This window comes from Panthera uncia, assembly GCF_023721935.1.
Source record: "Panthera uncia isolate 11264 chromosome A1 unlocalized genomic scaffold, Puncia_PCG_1.0 HiC_scaffold_17, whole genome shotgun sequence".
Classification (NCBI taxonomy): domain Eukaryota; kingdom Metazoa; phylum Chordata; class Mammalia; order Carnivora; family Felidae; genus Panthera; species Panthera uncia.
In genome coordinates, this window is record NW_026057577.1 from 116,929,395 (window position 1) to 116,950,828 (window position 21,434).

Genomic DNA, 21,434 nt, shown 5'->3' on the forward strand with positions numbered 1-21,434 from the left:
TTATTTTAATAATTTTTTAATGTTTATTTATTTTTGAGAGAGAGTCAGAGTGTGAGCGGCGGAGGGGCAGAGAGAGAGGGAGACACAGAATCTGAAGCAGGCTCCAGGCTCCGAGCCATCAGCACAGAGCCCGATGCAGGGCTCGAACTCACCAACCATGAGATCATGACCCAAGCTGAAGTCGGACACTCAACCGACTGAGCCACCCATGCACCCCTATTTGTATTTATTTTAAATGTTGTAGGCTCTAGGGGACTATTCTGCTTAAGGCGCCTCTGGGAAGGGGAGAGAGAGTTGTAACATGACCTGGAAATTGTAAATTTACAAAATTTGTTCCTGGGCATAAATTTGAACACTGAATGATTATTTAATAATATTAAGAAATTATTGTTGGGGCGCCTGGGTGGCTCAGTTGGTTAAGCGTCCGACTTCAGCTCAGGTCATGATCTCACAGTCTGTGAGTTCGAGCCCCGCGTTGGGCTCTGTGCTGACAGCTCAGATCCTGGAGCCTGCTTTGGATTCTGTGTGTGTGTGTCTCTCTCTCTGCCCCTCCCCTGCTCATGTTCTGTCTCTCTGTCTCAAAAGTAAATAAAAACATTAAAAAAAAGAAATTATTGTTAATTTTAGGTATTATATTGATATTATAATGATTTTTATTTTAAAATTATGCGTATTTTAGGAATGCATACTGAAACTTTGAAGTTGAATTAATTTAATATATTTGCAGTTTATTTCAGAGTAATCAGGGAGAGGACAAATATGCCAGTGAAATAAGTTTAGCTATGGGTTTATAATTGCTTAAGCTGGGTGGGGAACAAATGGGGGATTTATTTTATTGTTATTTACACTGTTCTACAGATTATTAGACTCTGATGTTATACTATCCTACTAGTTTTCTAACATACTTTTATACTATTCTACCTTTTTAATATATTTTATATATTTAAAATATTCCACAGTAAAAATCTTATCAAAAAAATAGGGAAAAAAGGAAGCTTTTTTTAAATAAACTTTATATTTTGAGATATGTTCCTTCTACCGTTATCTTCTCCACAAAACTGAGAAGAAAATACTGGCTAACTGCATACCTGGTTAAGTGAAGTTTCTATTGGATATAGTTTAAAAAAGATGCAATCACATCTCAGTTAAGCTTATAAAGGATTAGAAGATACCTTTTCTCCAGGATGAGAGTCAGACCATCTCTGGTAGGAGTTTCCTGATGTCCATTTATCATACTGACCAAGTAGGTCAGGAAGGGGCGTTTGACCCAATTCTTCAGCTTATTTTGCTTGAAATCACAAGTTAAAAACTAGTTTGTATATCCTTAGCGCACTGATTGCTATTCTTTACAGATTTTATTTGACTAAATTAGGATATGATAAAGGTCATCTATTTGGAAGGGGAAAAAAATCCACATAACCTAGGGGTTGGCAGACTCCATATAACCTAGGGGTTGGATTTAGCATAGGAATTCTGACGTATCCTCTCATTTTTTTATTTTGTTTTCTCATGTTTATTTATTTTTGAGAGAAAGAGAGACAGAGCATGAACGGGGGAGGGACAGAGAGAGGGAGACACAGAATCTGAAGCAGGTTCCAGGCTCTGAGCTGTCAGCACAGAGCCCGATGCGGGGCTCAAACCCTCAAACTGCAAGATCATGACCTGAGCTGAAGTTGGACATTTAACTGACTGAGCCACCCAGCACCCATATCCTCTCATTTTAAAATTAACCTTTTATCCAAATTGAATTCATTCTGAATAACATAAGCAAAATCATTCTATAAAATATATTTTACTTATTATTACTCACTTAATACATACGCATTTTTGCTCTATTACTTAATACATGCTACTAACTAAGCCAACTAATTACAGACATGGATTATTTTTCATCATTAATACGTTCTTGAACTTATACACAAACTTTTAAATTCAGAACGTGTCATTTTTATGATTGTAATTATTACCTTCAGTTTGCTTATTTGTTGTCATATACAGTGGTGCTTCTTGGAGGGGGAATATCACCAGATATTTACCATGTTAGGATTAATTTGTGAATATGCTTGTTTTCTGGGTGGCAGGATGAGTGTATGGTTGCTTTGTGTGCCTAATACATGTTTACTGTTGCCTTGCACAAAAAGATTTCCAGCTCACCTCTCTACTGATACCTTGGATTACTCAGAAGTAGAAAATGGAAACACTATAGGTAGGATATTAGTTTTCTACTCACTTCAAGTCCTCTCTGTGACTACTCACGCACTGGACTTGAAGAACTCACTGTAAGCTCTCAAGAGAGGGTAAGAATAGACAAGGTAGAGGCTTTTAACAAAATGGACTGGTATGAACACCGGAAGGAGGTCACAGATGGAGATGAGTATGAGTCAGGCATTTTCAGGCTAAGTGATACGGAGCCAAGCTCAGGTTAGCTGAGGTGGTGAAGCCTACTATAAGGGAACCCAGGAAGAAAGAAAGCCACAGCAAACCACCCCAGGGAAGTCAGATGCTGATTTTGTGGCAAGAGAGAATTCCCCTCAGGAAATCATAGCAATTCCAGTACCCCAGGAGCCATCGTAGGGACTCACCTTTCCCATAACATATGTAATCTCTGACTTTCCTAGCTGTTCGTTACTTTCAGTTTCCTCATGAGAAAGTATAGTTAGGCCTGTGAGTCACAATCCAGTGTGAAGCATCCCCATTGGGAAGAGGTCTCCAGCCAGGCCATCTTTTGGGCTGCTGGCCTGTTTTGGATGACAGTCTTGGAGGTAGGCATCAGTCATGGTTGCACTGTCACACATACCCAGTCACATGATAAAAGTTTACCAACTCGAATACACACAAAGACATACTGCTTCTAATTTTATAAAAAGGAGCTACTGGATTCATGTCACGAAGAGTTTCGTGAAATGAGAGTTTTCTCAGGATGCCGAAGTTTCGCTGGAAATTTTTCCCAAAACAACCTTTTATCTTACCTTGCTCAAAACAAACACTCTCTAGTGGTTTGCCTTTACATGTAGGTTCAAAATTCACAGATGCCTTATCTCCTTTCAAGTTCTTTTTGAAGCTTCATTTAGTAATTCTTAAAAGAGATCACTTTTGTTCTGGATGCTGTAGCTTTACTTTAGGCAAATCCCCATTACCTCATACCCAAATTATTATTGAAACTTTTTTACAAATCTTTTTTAACCACTAGGAGCCTCTGTCTCCTCTCATTCTACAAGCCAACTATAGATTAATATTCCTACATCGTGAAACAAAATGAATGTACCTGAAAGAGAATGAACGTACCTTCTAGAGAAAGGCTGTTTTTCCCCATGTATGGCAAGATATCAAGAGATCTAGAATTCCCTAGGTCTATTCCATTTAATCTCCTTTCCTAAGACAATATTTTACACACAAATTCCTTCCTTCAAAATCCTTGCAATAGCATTGTCAATTAAGACCAAACTTCTTATCTGTGGAAGAATATTCTCTGTGACTAATCAAACCCATATGATCCTGTGGCCACTGTTCTTACAGTTCCATGGAAACCCCCCCCCCCCCCCCACACACACACACACTCTTCTCTGAACCTGTGCTCATGGCACTATTTCACTCCAGTGTCTTCCTTCCCATCCCATTTATTTGTCTTGTCCATCCTGATAGCCTAACCAAAGTAATCCCTACACTTTTTTCAGAGCCTACCTAAGGTTCCTCATGTCACCAAAGCATATAGAACTAGACTGCGACAGATGATGTAGCGTCTGGACTTCTAGATTTTTATCAGGTTAAATTCCTTAGCAGACACTTAAGCTTTGGAATTATTCTCAGTCTTGTTTTATGTACTGTGTTTGGATTTCTAATTAACTATACAGTCTGAGGTTTTCTTTGTTGTTTTTTTTTTTTTAATTTCTCTTATATTTCCCATAGTTCCCTTCAAGGTGCTACAGGGAAATCATCTGTTGACTGAATTTATACTGTTCCTTAATTTCCATTCCATTTTGCCACCATTTTCCAGTTTCTTTTAAACAGGGAACCCTGGTTCCATACAAATTTTAGGATTGCTTGTTCTAGCTTCGAGAAGAATGCTGGTGCAATTTTGATTGGGATTGCATTGAATGTGTAGATAGCTTTGGGTAGTATTGACATTTTAACAATATTTATTCTTCCAATCCATGAGCACAGAATGTTTTTCCATTTCTTTGGATCTTCTTCAATTTCCTTCATAAGCTTTCTATAGTTTTCAGCATACAGATCTTTTACATCTTTGGTTAGGTTTATTCCTAGGTATTTTATGATTTTTGGTGCAATTGTGAATGGGATAAGTTTCTTTATTTGTCTTTCTGTTACTTCATTGTTAGTGTATAAGAATGCAACTGATTTCTACACATTGGTTTTGTATCCTGCGACTTTGCTGAATTCATGTATCAGTTCTAGCAGACTTTTGGTGGAGTCTGTCGGGTTTTACATGTATAATATCATGTCATCTGCAAAAAGTGAAAGCTTAACTTCATCTTTGCCAATTTTGATGCCTTTGATTTCTTTTTGTTGTCTGCTGATGCTAGCATTCCCAACACTATGTTAAACAACAGCAGTGAGAGTGGACATCCCTGTCGTGTTCCTGATCTCAGGGGGAAAGCTCTCAGTTTTTCCCCATTGAGGGTGATATTAGCTGTGGGGTTTTCATAAATGGCTTTTATGATGTTTAAGTATGTTCCTTCTATCCTGACTTTCTCGAGTGTTTTTATTAAGAAAGGATGCTGAATTTTGTCAAATGCTTTTTCTGCATCGATTGACAGGATCATATGGTTCTTATGTTTTCTTTTATTAATGTGATGTATCTCATTGACTGATTTGCAAATGTTGAACCAGCCCTGCAGCCCAGGAATGAATCCCACTTGATCATAGTGAATAATTCTTTTTATATGCTGTTGAATTGGATTTGCTAGTATCTTATTGAGAATTTTTGCATCCATATTCATCAGGGATATTGGCCTGTAGTTCTCTTTTTTTTGCTGTGTCTCTGTCTGGTTTGGGAACCAAAGTAATGCTGGCTACATAGAATGAGTCTGGAAGTTCTCATTCCCTTTCTATTTTTTGGAACAGCTTGAGAAGATAGGTATTATCTCTGCTTTAGACCCTGAATAGCCAAAGTAATTTTGAAGAAGAAGACCAAAGCACGAGGCATCACAATCCCAGACTTTAACCTCTACTACAAAGCTGTAATCATCAAGACAGCATGGTATTGGCACAAAAACAGACACATAGACCAATGGAATAGAATAGAAACCCCAGAATTAGACCCACAAAAGTATGGCCAACTAATCTTTGACAAAGCAGGAAAGAATATCCAATGGAAAAAAGACAGTCTCTTTAGCAAATGGTGCTAGGAGAACTGGACAGCAACATGCAGAAGAATGAAACTAGACCACTCTCTTACACCAGTCACAAAAATAAATTCAAAATGGATAAAGGACATGAATGTGAGATAGGAAACCATCAAAACCCTAGAGGAGAAAGCAGGAAAAAACCTCTCTGGTCTCAGCTGCCACAATTTCTTACTTGACACATCCCCAAAGGCAAGGGAATTGAAAGCAAAAATGAACTATTGGGACCTCATGAAGATAAAAAGCTTCTGCACTGCAAAGGAAACAATCAACAAAGCTAAAAGGCAGCCAACGGAATGAGAAAAGATATTTGCAAATGACATATCGGACAAAGGGCTAGTCTCCAAAATCTATAAAGAGCTCACCAAACTCCACACCTGAAAAACAAATAATCCAGTGAAGAAATGGGCAGAAAACATGAATAGACACTTCTCTAAAGAAGACATCCAGATGGCTAACAGGTACATGAAAAGATGCTCAATGTCACTCCTCATCAGGGAAATACAAATCAAAACCACACTCAGATACCACCTCACTCCAGTCAGAGTGGTTAAAATGAACAAATCAGGAGACTATAGATGCTGGCGAGGATGTGGAGAAACGGGAACCCTCTTGCACTGTTGGTGGGAATGCAAAGTGGTGCAGCCATTCTGGAAAACAGTGTGGAGGTTCCTCAAAAAATTAAAAATAGATCTACCCTATGACCCAGCAATAGCACTGCTAGGAATTTACCCAAGGGATACAGGAGTGCTGGTGCACAGGGGCACTTGTACCCCAATGTTTATAGCAGCACTTTCAACAATAACCAAATTATGGAAAGAGCCTAAATGTCCATCAACTGATGAATGGATAAAGAAATTGTGGTTTATATACACGATGGAATACTATGTGGCAATGAGAAAGAATGAAATATGGCCTTTTGTAGCAACATGGATGGAACCGGAGAGTGTTATGCTAAGTGAAATAAGTCATACAGAGAAAGATCCCATATGTTTTCACTCCTATGTGGATCCTGAGAACTTAACAGAAGACCATGGGGGAGGGGCAGGGAAAAAAAAAAAAAAGGTTAGCGAGGGAGGGAGCCAAACCATAAAAGACTCTGAAAAAACTGAGAACAGGGGCACCTGGGTGGCTCAGTAGGTTAAGCGTCCTACTTCAGCTCAGGTCACAATCTCCCGGTCCGTGAGTTTGAGCCCCGCGTCGGGCTCTGGGCTGATGGCTCAGAGCCTGGAGCCTGCTTCTGATTCTGTGTCTCCCTCTCTCTCTGCCCCGGCCCCGTTCATGCTCTGTCTCTCTGTGTCTCAAAAATAAATAAAATGTTAAAAAAAAAAACCTGAGAACAATCTGAGGGTTGATGGGGGGTGGGAGGTAGGGGAGGGTGAGTGATGGGTATTGAGGAGGGCACCTGTTGGGATGAGCACTGGGTGTTGTATGGAACCAATTTGACAATAAATTTCATATAAAAAATAAAAAATAAAGTAAACAGAGAACCCTGGTTTAGATGTAAACCTGACAGCTACAAGACTTCATTTCCCAGAAAAGTCCCTCATTGACGTCACCTAAGATCCTGTTAGAAAAATGCAGTGTCAGCACCTCACCCACGCACGCACGCGCGTGTGTGTGTACGCACCCCCCCCCCCATTTATTGAATCCTAACCTGCTTTCAGCAAGACATCCAGGCAATTCTTATGCATATTAAAGTGTAGGAAGCACTACACTGAAGATTCCAGTATGAATCAGTTGACCCTTAATAATACATGACAATAAATAAACCAGAACATACCATTAAATAATAATACATTAAATAAGCCAAGAAAATGTGTATTTAAATCCCTATTTTATTATTCACATGTGTATATGTTACATGTGAGTGAAAGAAACAAAGAGAGAGAACCAGGGGAAATTTTTGGTGACAAGTAACTCTTTTTCTGTAGAAGACTTACCTCCTAAATATCTACTGAGTATATTTTCTGTTTAGATTTTATTTCTGCTGTACTTTCCTTTTTCATTTGGTGTAAGCCTATTAAGCCACATAGGAAAACAGAGCTGTCAGGATATCTCTTCAAAAAACACACTTGAGGTAGCTAAGAGCCAAAATCATTTGATGAATTTTTTAAAAGCTGGCTGCTTTTTAAAGGCATTTATAATTCAAGGTGTTTGATTAACTTTTAAAGAGTTGAGTGTTGGTAGATTTAAAATCAAAAGGAAAGACTTGGAGTGGTCCAGTGGATTTTCAAAGATGGATAGAACTAGGAAAACTGTGGTCTTACCCTTCTTAGCTTTGATACTATTTATGTGATTTTTGTTCCAATCACATAACAGATCCCCTTTAATCTTCTGTATGTGACATGGGCTAACATGGGCTGGCAGTGATTGTTTTTTATCTATTCAACAGATATTCTGAAAATTACTGAGGTAGTCCATCAAGTCTTTTTAACTTGCTAAAGACAAGTAGTATAAATATATAGTAGATAACGGTTTATAGTTTTGTGTAAAGCAGATTTTAGGTAGACATTAGGCAGTTGAAGGAGTCACAGTAGAAGTTAAAGACACATACATCATAACAAAGGGGAAGGGGTGAGAGGTTTAGGAGTGGGAACTATAAACCTTAATGAAAACATCTGTATATCCAACAGAATGAAACAATCATGTCACAAACATGTTTGTAATCAATAGGAACCAAATAAAGGATAAGGGCAGTCTGGTGGATAGGTCCGAGCTCTTCAAACAGAAATGGCTATTTGGAATGTTGTGCTCAAATGTGAGCACTTTGTTTTATAACGGATGTTTGCACACTGATGTTAGTCATTCTGTTCTTAATTTATTGATTGATTCATTCATCTTTAGTTCTTGAACCAAATTATATTCTATGACTAAATCTATGGTAAGCGCTGGACATTGCAAATGTGATTGTTGTACTTCTCATTAAAGACTTTATAAGTTAGTATAGAGAAACATCACAGAAACAAGTAAGTCTGAAAATGTGCTGTAAGGTCTAAGATGCACGATTATCAAGTAGAGTGGAGGCACAAAGATAATTAAGAAGGGTGTCCATGGGTGTGAAACCATCTCACCTGAGATGAGTCTAAGGAATTGGGATGATTAGTTTAAAAACAGATTATTGGGGCTCCTGGGTGGCTCAGTCGGTTATGCGTCCGACTTTGACTCAGCTCATGACCTCACGGTTTGTGAGTTCAACCCCTGCGTTGGGCTTTGTGCTGAGAGCTCAGAGCCTGGAACCTGCTTCCGATTCCGTGTCTCCTTCTCTCTCTGTCCCTCCCCTACTTGTGCTCTCTCTCCCTCTGTCTCTCAAAAATAAATAAACATGTAAAAAAACAGGTTACTTACAAAGGTATGGGAAATGATAAATATATTTTACACATTTGAACAGTTATTTGATACATGAAACAGTTACCTGCTTGTTCCAGCAGGTATAGTCAAAATCACAAGGGGAAAAAAAATACAGCAAGAAGAGAGGGAACATAACAAGGAAAGGAAAGGACTCATGTTTTAAGAGTGTCCGCACTGTGGTAGGCTTGTGCCAGGCACTTTGTAAGCACTCTTTTAGTTAATCCTTGTAACAACTTTGCCAATGCTCATCTTGTCTGAGATGCCACTACTGGTCGCTATTCAGAGCCAGGGGTGATCACCCTAATTTCTATGCTTTAAGAGAGATGTATTGACCAAACATATGGGGGGAGAGCTAAGACATTTTTTTGGAAAAGCAATAACTTTAGATGATATAAATGACAATTAGCATGGCCAGTGGTAGAAGATGCTAATAATTATATAAATATGACTGTGTCTATGAGAACTGAAATGATCAGTTGTATCTTTAGAAAATAAAGCAAAATTGGATATTCTAGTTATGAGACTATCATAATACAATCTATATGCATAATTATTCCTTTATAATATCTGAAATTGGAGAGATATTATATCCAATCTGTTTCAAAAGGTTATAAAAGATGTGAAACATTTCAAAATACAAATTTACATCGATTTAATGTTCTATTCTATTCCAAATTCCCTAGATTCCTATTCAAATCCATCTGAGATCTGAAATGTTTCTACTAGCCAAGCTTGATATGCAGATTGATTTCAGCCAGATGTTACCACCTCCTATGCCATAAGATGTGATATTTTACTAGTTTACTACCACTAAATATAGAAAGATAACAAATACAAATATAGAAAGAAAATGAAAAAAGTGATACTTCCTTTTGCACATTGTATGAGGCACTGGATTAGAAGCCTAAGTAATTTATAGGAAATTAGTATTCTGATACACAATAGTGAATTACTTTTATTTCATGATATTGAATACTTTAAAAAGGGAGCAGCTTCCTGCTTAGGTTACTCTGAGCAGCCAAGTACAAATTTTCCCGTAAATTCTAGAAACTCAAATTAAACGTTTACGTTACAAATCTCTGTCATAAGTTCCTGCTAAGTCCCTGTGTTACTGCAATGTCAAATTCTGTTTTAAGGGTCAGGGAAATGTTTCTGAGTTGCAAAATTGTTGACACCATTTGCCCTACCTTATAAAATGACTTCATATAGGTGGCAGTAATGTCACATAGACTGAAACACATATGATCAAGGTTAACTAATGGCAGCAAAAATAGCGTTGAGTAGTTGATGTATCTCATACCCTAAGGTTTATTAAAAGTATATTTTTAATTTGGTGGGTGGTGGGTCAAATTTTATTTCCTGGGACATACTCTTTATAATGTTGAAATTGAAAATAGTTTTCCAATCTGCCTGTGAGGGGGAGCATTACTGTCACTTTTCCTCTTCAGTAGGTGAAATAAAGTACCCTATAAAGAAAAAAAGAGAATCATACAGAATTAAAATATGCCAAGAACTCAATACTTGTGTTATTTGAGTATTTGATTATTTGATTATTATTTAGAAATTTGTATCCAGACAAAGGGACTTATTTCCAAGTAGATTTGCACTAAAAATTTTAAAACAGTGGTTGCACCACTGGGAAATTCCTAGTCGAGGTCTCAAAGAGTAAGCAAGAAAAAAAAGCAGAAAGATTGGAACAATCAACACAGTCTAGAAAATATGCCATAGGATTCTTTAAAAAGCTTACATCTCTGTAAGATGAACTTGGTTTGTTCTTTGGGAATTCAATGTTATTTCATTGTGTATTTTGCTTTTTGTGTGAAATCAATCTGAGCACCCTACAGCAAGTTAATTTTCTACCTAATGAGTAAAGACATTATCTACACTGAAGAAAATATTACCATACCTTCTAAACACTTTTTTCATCATAGACATTGAACAAAACCTGCAAAGATATGTTTTGTTGCCTAAAGAAGGTACATAAATCATTTAGCCAGTTCTATTACAAAGGGGAGATACCTCACAGGGGAACTAATACTACATTATCTACAACTTAAGAACAGAACTTAATGTGGGCCTTGGGTTTGTCCACTATCATTACATACTCATAAACATTTTAAAATAATTTTCCCTGGGCTCAAAACTCAAGGCTGCAGTTGCTGGGAGGGATACAATAATGTTACTGTATAGTTACTGTCTTTAAAATGTCTAAAGCCAATGAAGGAGATAAGTGATATTTAAGAAGTGATTATAAAATCCAATACAAGAAAATAAAAATAGTGATAAATTAATATACACATAATTTCTTAACCTAAAGGATAGTATGAGATACAGGTGACTAAATTGTATTTTCTTTCTCTGTTTTTTGCCCAAACCCAAATACACACCCACTCAGAGTAAATACAGAAAAACTCTGTAACACCTAACACAGGACTCTTTTCCCTCAATAAGTGGATCTCCAAAATGACTTAATATTAGAAGCAACTGCTCCATTCACATATTGAATTTGGAAATTCGTGAAATCTAAGACTCTTTAATGATCAGAAGGTCTGCTTTTTTCATTGCTAAGTGTGTGGCATTTTTTGTGTTACTCATGGTAGAAACAAAGACTACAGAGGCTTTAAAAGAAGGGACTATTTTGAAGTGATTTTCACACTGACCAGTGATTTTTCCTGCTCATGAATGAATACACCTTCATTTGTTCGGTTTTTCACTAAGAAATTACTGAGGAGATGCCAAGAGATAATGGCTGAAGAGTTTTGAGTTGCCTCCAGAACTGTGATGACATAAACTTTCAGTTGTTTAAACCTTTTATTTCATTGTTTAGAGTACAGTAGCCAGCAAATTCCATAGTATGATAATATTTATGCTTAAATATTAGCCAATATAGATTCATCTTTCTACATATACCTAGTACACACACACACACGCACACGCACACACGCACACACACACATGAACACTCCACAATATTATTTATTAAACTTATAACATGTTACCAGCATGAACAACAGCATAACTGGTTGTTTAGGTGGCATTTCCTAAAATTCTGTCTTCCCAGATTGGTTCAGATGTGTTTCTAAATACTCCCAGAATGCCCACAGTCTGTATTGTTGTTCTTACCAGATTGCATTTAAATGAACTCTTAATTAAGAGTAACTCTTTTTTTTAACCATCATCGTATAAGTAACACAAAAGTAGACATTATGTTTGATTCATATTTCTAGCCTTAACATCAAGTACATAATCCCTACCATATAATTTACTCACAATATTCATCAACATGAACTGACCTTATTGAAGAGTGTGAATTTAGACCCCTTTCATCCTTACGTTAGGAAACTGTGCGTTTCAGAAATACTTCTGCCATTTCTTTTTTCAAATTGGTTACCTTGAAACTAAATTTTTTAATTGTTTCTGTTTTTTTAGATCAAAGTCCATAGAGTTTAATTAATAAACTTGGGGAAATGAAATAGAAAATTACCACTTATAGATCTATTTAACTAGCAAATAAGGGAATCCGGATTTGCAAATGTTTGCTTACCACATTTTGGAAATCTAATTCTCAAGAAAAAATTCTTCTGAGAAACTCTTGAAATAGAAAGCCACTCTATTCCTTTGGTATATAGCTTTTTATACTGATCTCATTGGGAATATGCCAACAACATAAGGCATACCTGAAACACATCCATCTGAACCCGTGGTCATTTTTCTTGATCATAGGACTTTCTAGACCAATGCTCGGGTTCACTTTGGTTTCTGTCTATATGTTATGATCTGCTTTTTGCCTTCCAAACTTTATAAAAATCTTGTCTGATTACAGTTTTTTCCAATACTTAACTCCACCGTGGATTTATGATTCCATTTTCTACACTTTTATTATTTCAGATGCATTGGAAGGACAGCTGAGGGATAGATAAATCTGTTTCAGCTTTCCATTTGAACTAAAAACTTTAATTGTTTAAAAAACAATATTATTTTAAGGTTGCATATTATTAATTGGATATTTTTGTCACGAGGAATTTACTGATAAAAGAGAAAATGCTGCCGGGGTACCTGTGTGCCTCAGTCAGTTAAGCGTCTGACTTCAGCTCAGGTCATGATCTCACAGCTTGTGAGTTCAAGCCCTGTGTTGGGCTCTGTGCTGACAGCTCAGAGCCTGAAGGCTGCTTTGGATTCTGTGTCTCCCTCTCTGTCTGCTCCTCCCCCGCTCACACTCTGTCTCTCTCTCTCAACAATAAATACACAATAAAAAAAATTTTTTTAAAGAAAATGCTGCCAATCATTGCTTGATCACACCATGAGACTTTTTTTTTTTTTAATTGTAGGTCTCAGTGGTCTTGGAAAGAAAATGACCAAACAAATCTTTCTTTCTTGTTTTTGTAGAGATTTGCTTGCTTACCAAGGGACGCCGCACTGCCAGTGTTCGAGCTGATACATATTGTCGTCTTTATTCACTATCCGTGGACAATTTCAATGAGGTCCTGGAGGAATATCCAATGATGCGGAGAGCCTTTGAGACGGTTGCCATTGACCGACTAGATCGGATAGGTATTCTCTTCAGTTTTATTATCTTTTACATGTACAATTAGGTTATACTCTAGTGGACTGATATATGTTTACAATTGTAAGTCCTAAATGCTATCATAGGTTGCCTTTTAATTAGCATAGAAATAGCAGTTAGCTCTAGCCCTATTTCTACTGTCTAACTTTCTCTTCTTAAGTGTTCTGGATTTATTTAATCATCTCTATTTTTACTAGCTGCTCAGTCTGATTTCCCCAGTGATGCCAATACAATTTGAATCTTCAGGTAAAAAGCAATGATAAAAATTTTAGGTAGCACTAAAATAGAACTAAAATTATAATAGTATGAGTCTATATTACAAACCAAATTTTGCTACAAGGTTTTTAAAAAATTTTTACGTATCACCTTTACACTTTTATCTATATATTGAGAACGGAAAACTTGTGTGTTTTAATTGTCTCAGTAGAAGCTTCTTGAAATGTTTGTAATACAGACTCAAGCAGGAAAAACCTTGATAGAAATGCCCTACATAGATGCTTTACTTTGTAAACATCGACTTAAAGTCTTCTCTGCTCTCAAATAAGAATATATAAATTAGACTTTACTAGTTACACTAGTTTAAAGGTTTGAATAATTGCTATAGTAAAGTTAAATCAGATTGGCTTGCTATTAGCTTCCTAAAATATGCTGGAACATTCTGATATCAGAAGGTAGTAAGCGTTTACTCTCTACACCTAAATCCTCTTCCCCCCACCCTACCCTGCCCTGCCCCCGCTTCACTCTACTCAATTTTCATAATCTATACAATTTTCAGTATAGATATCATTTCCCTGTAGAAATCTCCCCTGACCTCCCACCGCTAGGCGGCTGAATATCCTAGGTATGTTCTCCCATCCCCGCCTAGGAATTTCCTCCATCACAATACTGCCTTTATTATTGTAATTGCTCTAACAATGCTAAGATTTGTGAATGTAGAGAACACGTCTAATTCACTATTACATTCACAGTACCTAGTACACAACGAATATTCTTGAAGAGAGGTGGTAGGGAGGGATGAAGGAATCCGTGATCTCAAAGGTGATGGGGTTGGGATCACTTGGAAGTAAATGTGCTTCATTCTCATTAAAGGTAAGGCTTTTTGAAGGATGTAGTCTTATGTCAGCTTTTCTTCCGCACATTATAGCTTTCTTTCCTTCTATATAAGTGGGATGACAGAGGCATAAGAGTCTGAAATTAGGTTAGGAGAAGTAAAGGTAGCTTTTGGACATTATCGTTAGACAAAACACACATAGTAGAAATTCATATTGACAACTCAGACCCGTAACAGGACACAGTGTGGAGAGAGACAGTGCCCATAAAAGTGGGTATTCCTGAAAGCATCTTTACTTCATTTGAAAATACCCTTTTTGTGGTTTGTGACTGCTCATGGTAGAGCAAGAGACTGATATCTGAGCACATGAGGTTTTTCCTAAGCCAGCTAGACATCTTTAGAGAAAGCAATAAAATCACGATATTTTAATAGAGAATTTCTGTTAATCTGCGACAGCTTCACTTTCATCTCACTTATTCCAAGTAATTTGTATAAGAAAGTTTGCAGTCAATAATATAGGCAATAAAATTGCTAATAAGCACCAAGCCATTGCAGTTTTGATCCTTATAAAATTCTAACAGTACATTAAAAAGTAGAGTATTTCTCTGTAAGTTCACAGGTAGTAACATTACAAAACGTTGACTATTCACATGATGACAAAGAAATATTTCCCTTTTCCATTTTGTGGCAATGGCTTATAAATGTACACCATATGTAGTTAAGACAATAATAATATAATAATATATAATATATATTATTATATATTATATATAATATAATAATATATAATAATAATGCCAAATAAGCATTATATTTATTACCAATATAGCAGTTTTTGTTCTTTAGAAAATTAGAACGATTCTGTAAGAAGAGACAAGTATTTATTTTTGGCAACCATTTAAAATGATAGTTTTCCAGCAGCCAAGTAAATTATAACACATATTTCCATTAAAAAATAGTCCTTCTAATTCTAACTTTATTTAGCAATATGGCAAAGTGGATTCACTGTTAAGTTATGATATTTATTTGGGTATTATTTTATCAGTGATGTCACCAAAAGTTACTGATTTTCCCCTCTTCATCTAATTTTGATTCTATTGATAGTCTGCCAGGGAATGTCTCCTTAATGCAAAGCACTCCAAAGACAATGGCAGGAAGGAGAGGTAATGCTTACTGAGGTCCTCAAGGGAACTGAAAGCTTGCCATACACTGTCCCCTTAATCCTCACAAAGACACTTCAGAAAAGGAAAGATTACGAAGTGGTTCTCAACCTGGCTGTACATAAAACTCCTTTGAGGAAATTTGCTTTTAAAGTACTGAAGTCTGCCCCCATGTCTGGCTATTCTGATTTAATTGGTAGGGTACAGATGAAAATCATTACGTTTTAAAGGTCCAGGGATGAGAAAAATATGGATGTACGCACTGGCATGGGCACTGGTCAAAAGCAAAGGCCTTGCAACAGTGTGCCTGAAACTTGCACGTGAGAATCACCTAAAGATCTTAGTAAAATGCAGCATCTTGTTCAGCGAGTAAGATGGGGCTTGAGAGACAGCTTTTCTAGAAAGAGCTCACATTGACACAGGTGCAGCTGGTTCGTTGTCCGTGGTAAGGATCTACAATCAGATTTGCTGTTTTCCTTCCCCAGTCAGGTTACTTAGTAGTCATGTTTTCCTGGACACTGTTCTTAACCTTCCCATATCCCATTCTCCTTTTGGGTGAAATCGCACTGTAAACACAGCTACTTGCAAGAGTTGAGGATTCAATAAAATACATCCACCTAAAGCCTTTTGTAGAGTACCTGCGAGAGTGTGCGTGTCTATTGGCCTTTCTTGACAAAGTAGCTTTAAACTTACGTTTTGCTTCCAGACCCGTCCCGGTCCACATGCCCTTTCTTTTGCCACTCTTCAAAGTAGCCCTCGCGTCAGATATCTCCCTTTCTTCTGTAAGGTGGTTTTTGCCAGATTACAGGCTTCTCGACTCGCAGAAGGTAAGATTTCCCGGAGAGATACAGGAAGTGCGAAGGGCAGGAGCCATCTTTTTGTCTGGCTCTGAAGGTGAGTACTTGGCTTTTAAGCCTCTTCCAGGAAACACTGGCATACTTCCGCTTTCAGGAGCCACTCTCACTTGGGCTTGTCGTCAGTCGTTTGTAGGCCTTCTAAGCGCCTGTCTTTCTTTCGCCGCCAGGAAAGAAAAATTCAATCCTTCTGCAAAAGTTCCAGAAGGATCTGAACACCGGCGTCTTCAACAATCAGGAGAACGAGATCCTGAAGCAGATCGTGAAACACGACCGGGAGATGGTGCAGGCAATCGCTCCCATCAGTTATCCCCAAATGACAGCCCTGAATGCCACCTCTTCCACCACGACTCCGACCTCCCGCATGAGGACACAGTCTCCGCCGGTGTACACAGCGACCAGCCTGTCCCACAGCAACCTGCATTCCCCCAGCCCCAGCACACAGACCCCCCAGCCGTCAGCCATCCTGTCACCCTGCTCCTACACCACTGCGGTCTGCAGCCCGCCGGTACAGAGCCCGCTGGCCACTCGAACTTTCCACTACGCGTCGCCCACTGCCTCCCAGCTGTCGCTCACGCAGCAGCAGCAGCAGATCCAGCAGCCCCAGCCCCCGCAGCCCCCGCAGCAGCCCCCGCAGCCCCAGACGCCCGGCAGCTCCACGCCCAAGAACGACGTGCACAGGAGCACCCAGGCCCTCCACAACACCAGCCTGAGCCGAGAGGTCAGGCCCCTGTCGGCCTCGCAGCCCTCGCTGCCCCATGAGGTTTCCACTCTCATTTCCAGACCTCATCCCACTGTGGGCGAGTCCCTGGCCTCCATCCCTCAGCCCGTGACGGCTGTTCACGGCCCGAGCCTTCAGGCAGGGGCCCGGGGCACTGTCCCCCAGCGAGTCACCCTGTTCCGACAGATGTCGTCGGGAGCCATTCCCCCCAACCGAGGAGCCCCTCCCGCACCCCCTCCACCAGCAGCTGCTCTTCCGAGAGAGGCTTCCTCAGTCTTAACTACAGACCCAGAGGCAGAAAAGCCACGATTTGCTTCAAATTTATGATCCCTGCTGATTGTCAAAGCAGAAAGAAAGACTCTGATAAACTGAGAATGTTCTCAGAAATTATTTTCTTCTATCTCCTGATAGATTCCTATAGCCTACTATGAAGAGATATTTTAGACAGCTCTGGCCTACATGCAAAATGTAAAATATATAAATATATATCTACTATTCAATATCTATCTAAATTCCCAAGAGAGGTTCAAAAGACCTGTTTAGCATTCAGTGTTATATGTCTTCCTTTCTTTAAATCATTAAAGGATTTAAAATGTTGTTGTAAGATCATTTATTTTTAACCAACTTTTACCGAATTCCTTTGATATATGTATTTCTCTATTTTATGAAGAGTTCTTGGATTCAATGGAAACAAAACTCTGATTTTAAAAAGGCAACTCAAGTGAGCCACTGAATAGCACCAACCAAATCTTCTTTCATTAGCTGTGTCTCTGCATCTAAATTGTTAATCATGAATTATGGAGGATTGAATGGCAAATCCCACTTTATAGATCTAAATTGTATTTTGGTGCTTTCAATTTTGAATTAGGTTAGATCACGTGGTATGCTCGGCCACGGCTGGAGACTAGCCTCGCCACTGTCCCGAGTATCTCTAACCTCAAACACATCCATTGATCTTTCAGAAAGCTGAGGGGATATTTGTCTTCGTGTGTTACCGGACTTTTACCAAGACTCAATCAATGTTAGCTGTAAATAACTTTTTCAACCCAAATAAAAATAGCTCTTCTGTGTTGTATGAAGGTAAAAGTCATCACTTAAGAATTTAGTTTTATTGCTTCACTTCAAAACTTAGAGTTTTAAATTTTACAAAACCTAACTGTGACAGTTATTCAACTGTAATGCAATGGCTTGAAACCTACAATATTATTTTAACTTGCAATGTTTTATGCAAAATTGTATGCTCAATTCTACAAATTGCTTGTATTACACCAAAAATCATTACTTTTCTTCCTTCTTGCCATAATCAAGCATCTGAAAATAGTCCCTGCATGCTTTTTTGGAAAAACAAAATAGGTTCAGATCAGTCACTGTAGGGAGAGGCTTACAGTATTTCTCATTTCTAGAAAAGTATAACCATTCATTAATTGCCTATCTTAAAATTCCTATAAGGCTGACTTGGATCTCTGACTTAAGTCTAGAAGTGAGGTTTTCACTTTCATTTAATATTATTACTATCATTTATATAATGATTTGTAAACCACAGCTTGATTTGGAGTTGCCAGTGTGTTCTGTGTCTTCACTGTTGGTAGGTAGTAGTTAACCCTGGTGTTAATTTAAATTAACTAAATACACTATAGCCTCCTGTCTGGGAACACACACTTTGTTCTATGTATATTGTAATAAAATGGTTAGCAAATCTTAAGGCATGTGGTGACTAACATAGCCCTTAGGTAGGAGGTTTATTTTGAACGTGCTGGAAAATGTATGGACGTGATGACAGAAAGCAGGGGGCAAACTGAATGTGAGCATTGTTTGTTCGTTCGTCTGTTTCCTTAACTCTCCATGATCTGTGAACATCTGCTTCTTCTCAAAGAAGTCCCTTAGTAATTATTTGTGCCTAATGCATCCCACGAATGTGGTGGATGACTGGAACACAATCGGAAGATTCCTAATAACCGACTTCTGTAAATAACCCAAGAGAATGACCTGACGTGGAGGTCTTCAGTATCTCTGACACTGGCGATACGTTAAAGAAGAACTGAACAAAGATCACACGAGAAATGGGGCAGGGCCTCCAGATAGACTTGAGGACAGAAAACAAAACGAAGCAAAAACTCTAAAATGGATCCATGCTGCCTGTTATGCCTTTTACGATTATAATACCTATAATACCAAAATGAGTTGTTATGTTTCATTTCTAACAGATCCCAGCTTGTGTGGAAGTACTCAACAATGCTTGTCAATGTAATGTTGTCATTAACATGCTGGTGACATCTGATGGCGGGTCAGGAGCGGTATAAGAAGGGGATTGTTCCGTCTACCTAGATCCTATGGGAAAGCTGCAAGACCATTTACATATCAGTACAAAACTCCTTTATTTTATTAAAATATTGAGAATTCACTTCAATTTATTAAGATCATGTATTGGTCCTTTAAATTATTAAAGGTTTACATTTGATAGCACTAATGGGTTTGGTAGTGAAATATTTTTATATATATAAATTTTTGGTTTTTTATTTTGAGCACTATTGGGAAACATAAGCAAAATTGAATTGCATGGTCTTTCAGTGCAACCATAAAATTTTTATTCACTTTGTAACAGAATGGACAAAAACACACTAAGGTTTATATGTTAAACTCATAAAATGGTACAGGGTAAATTATATACATATATATGTATGAATATATATGCTTAGATTAAGAAAACAAATTGACTCACATTCCTGTAATATAAAAGTCCATTGCTAGTTGAAAAGTGACCTCTTTTCTCTGTACATAGTTAAGCCCGTAAGTATGGAGTTTTAATCTGTACAGAAAGAAATGTATTATTGAAAAGATTGGTCTTTCTGCGGCTGGGAAAATAGTAGAGTAGCTGATTCTTACAACAACTGTATGATCAGGGATGAATTAGAGTATTTCTTTTGTCTTTGCTCAAAGCCATACATATATAAATATATATAAAGATTATTAATAAATTCAACAGAAAATAAACTAAAATCATGAATATTTTATTTTATCAATATGCTCTAACCAAACATTTTGTTTTATTAATGAGTACAGATTTGCCTTTCTACCTTTACATCGTAAGATTTCCAAGAGGGCTTATACTTGATAGTCATTATAAAATTAATCGTAGAGAGTCTATGACTGTAGAGAGGAATGTAACTAGAACATGGGTATTCCAGTTATCCCTCTGTTTTATCTCTTCCCAATGGTACCAGTTGAAGTTTTGGGTTTTTTTGTTTTTTGTTTTTGTTTTTTTTAATTCTTTGCTCTGTACCTCCTTCACGTGTGGTTGTGGTTCAATTCCCAAACACGGTTATTTCTGTGCTATTAGATTTGGGGGGGGGGGAATAACCTTATAATTTATTATACAAACCTATTTTATGATAGCCTTGGGCCTTGCGAAGGCTTTCAATAGTCATAGAACCTCCCTATTCAAGTGGATTTTGAATCAGTCTTAAAAGGCTGACATAGAGTTTATTGCATTGAATGAAGGATTCTTTGAAAACTGTAAGGATAAATGGCAGGAATGGCGATAGACTCTATTCATCAAATAAATAGCTTGTCTCCAGGTCTCAGTAACCACTCCATAAGTGAATGATTCCGTGACAGATGCCGTCCCACTTTAAAAAGATGGTTATTTTGCCATTTATAAACTTAAATGAGCATAACATCTGCAGGACACTACAAAGTACACAGTCAAGTTAGAATAATTCCTAAAGAACTTGGGTGATTTAAACAATATGATGTGTTTTATGTTGTAGATGTTATTATTTCAAATCCTGAATTATTTATACTTTAGAAGTGATCTCCATCATCTTGCAGGCCTACTTTTAAAGTTTCCATGCCTTCTTTTTAAATTTAAGTGTTTCTGTTTGTTAATTTTATAATTTTACTGTGCTACTTTGCTTTTATGCATTTTACTTTCATAATTTATAACATTAAGTTGTTTCAACAAGATTTATCTTCTTTATGCCTCTATCCTTCTAGAATATATGCCATAAAACCTGCGTCTGGTTATTTTGTTCATATACATTACACCTGGAAAATTTTATCACATTCTCTGCTTATTGGAAAACTACTTTTTCTGTGCAATACAAAAGAAATGTGGTCCTTATTGAATAACTGGAGGCTGAACATCTATTTTGAGTCCTGAAAGTAATGGTCAAAAATTTAAGCAACTGCGACTGGCTGCATGCTCTGAGTTGTTAGCTCCATTCTATAAGTTTATTTAATATATCCTTTTTCCAGAATAATAAGATGAAGAATAAAGAAGATTTGCTGTTGTATTCAGGGTTAAGTTTACCTGCTACTGGCACTGGAAAGCAGTGACTTTCTTTAAATAATTTTTTTTAATGTTTGTATTT

At 37.5% G+C, this 21,434-nt stretch overlaps 1 protein-coding gene across 1 annotated transcript in view; it reads left to right on the top strand.

Annotated features, from left to right (window-relative positions):
* The window catches only part of HCN1 (hyperpolarization activated cyclic nucleotide gated potassium channel 1), a 392,613-nt gene extending 375,017 nt beyond the window's left edge, over positions 1 to 17,596 (top strand). The window contains exons 7-8 of the mRNA XM_049648096.1: positions 13,101 to 13,265; positions 16,514 to 17,596. Coding sequence (XP_049504053.1) covers positions 13,101 to 13,265; positions 16,514 to 17,391 — 1,043 coding nt within the window. The 3' untranslated portion in view covers positions 17,392 to 17,596. The remainder of the gene's footprint in view (positions 1 to 13,100; positions 13,266 to 16,513) is intronic.
* Positions 17,597 to 21,434: the final 3,838 nt, after the last annotated feature.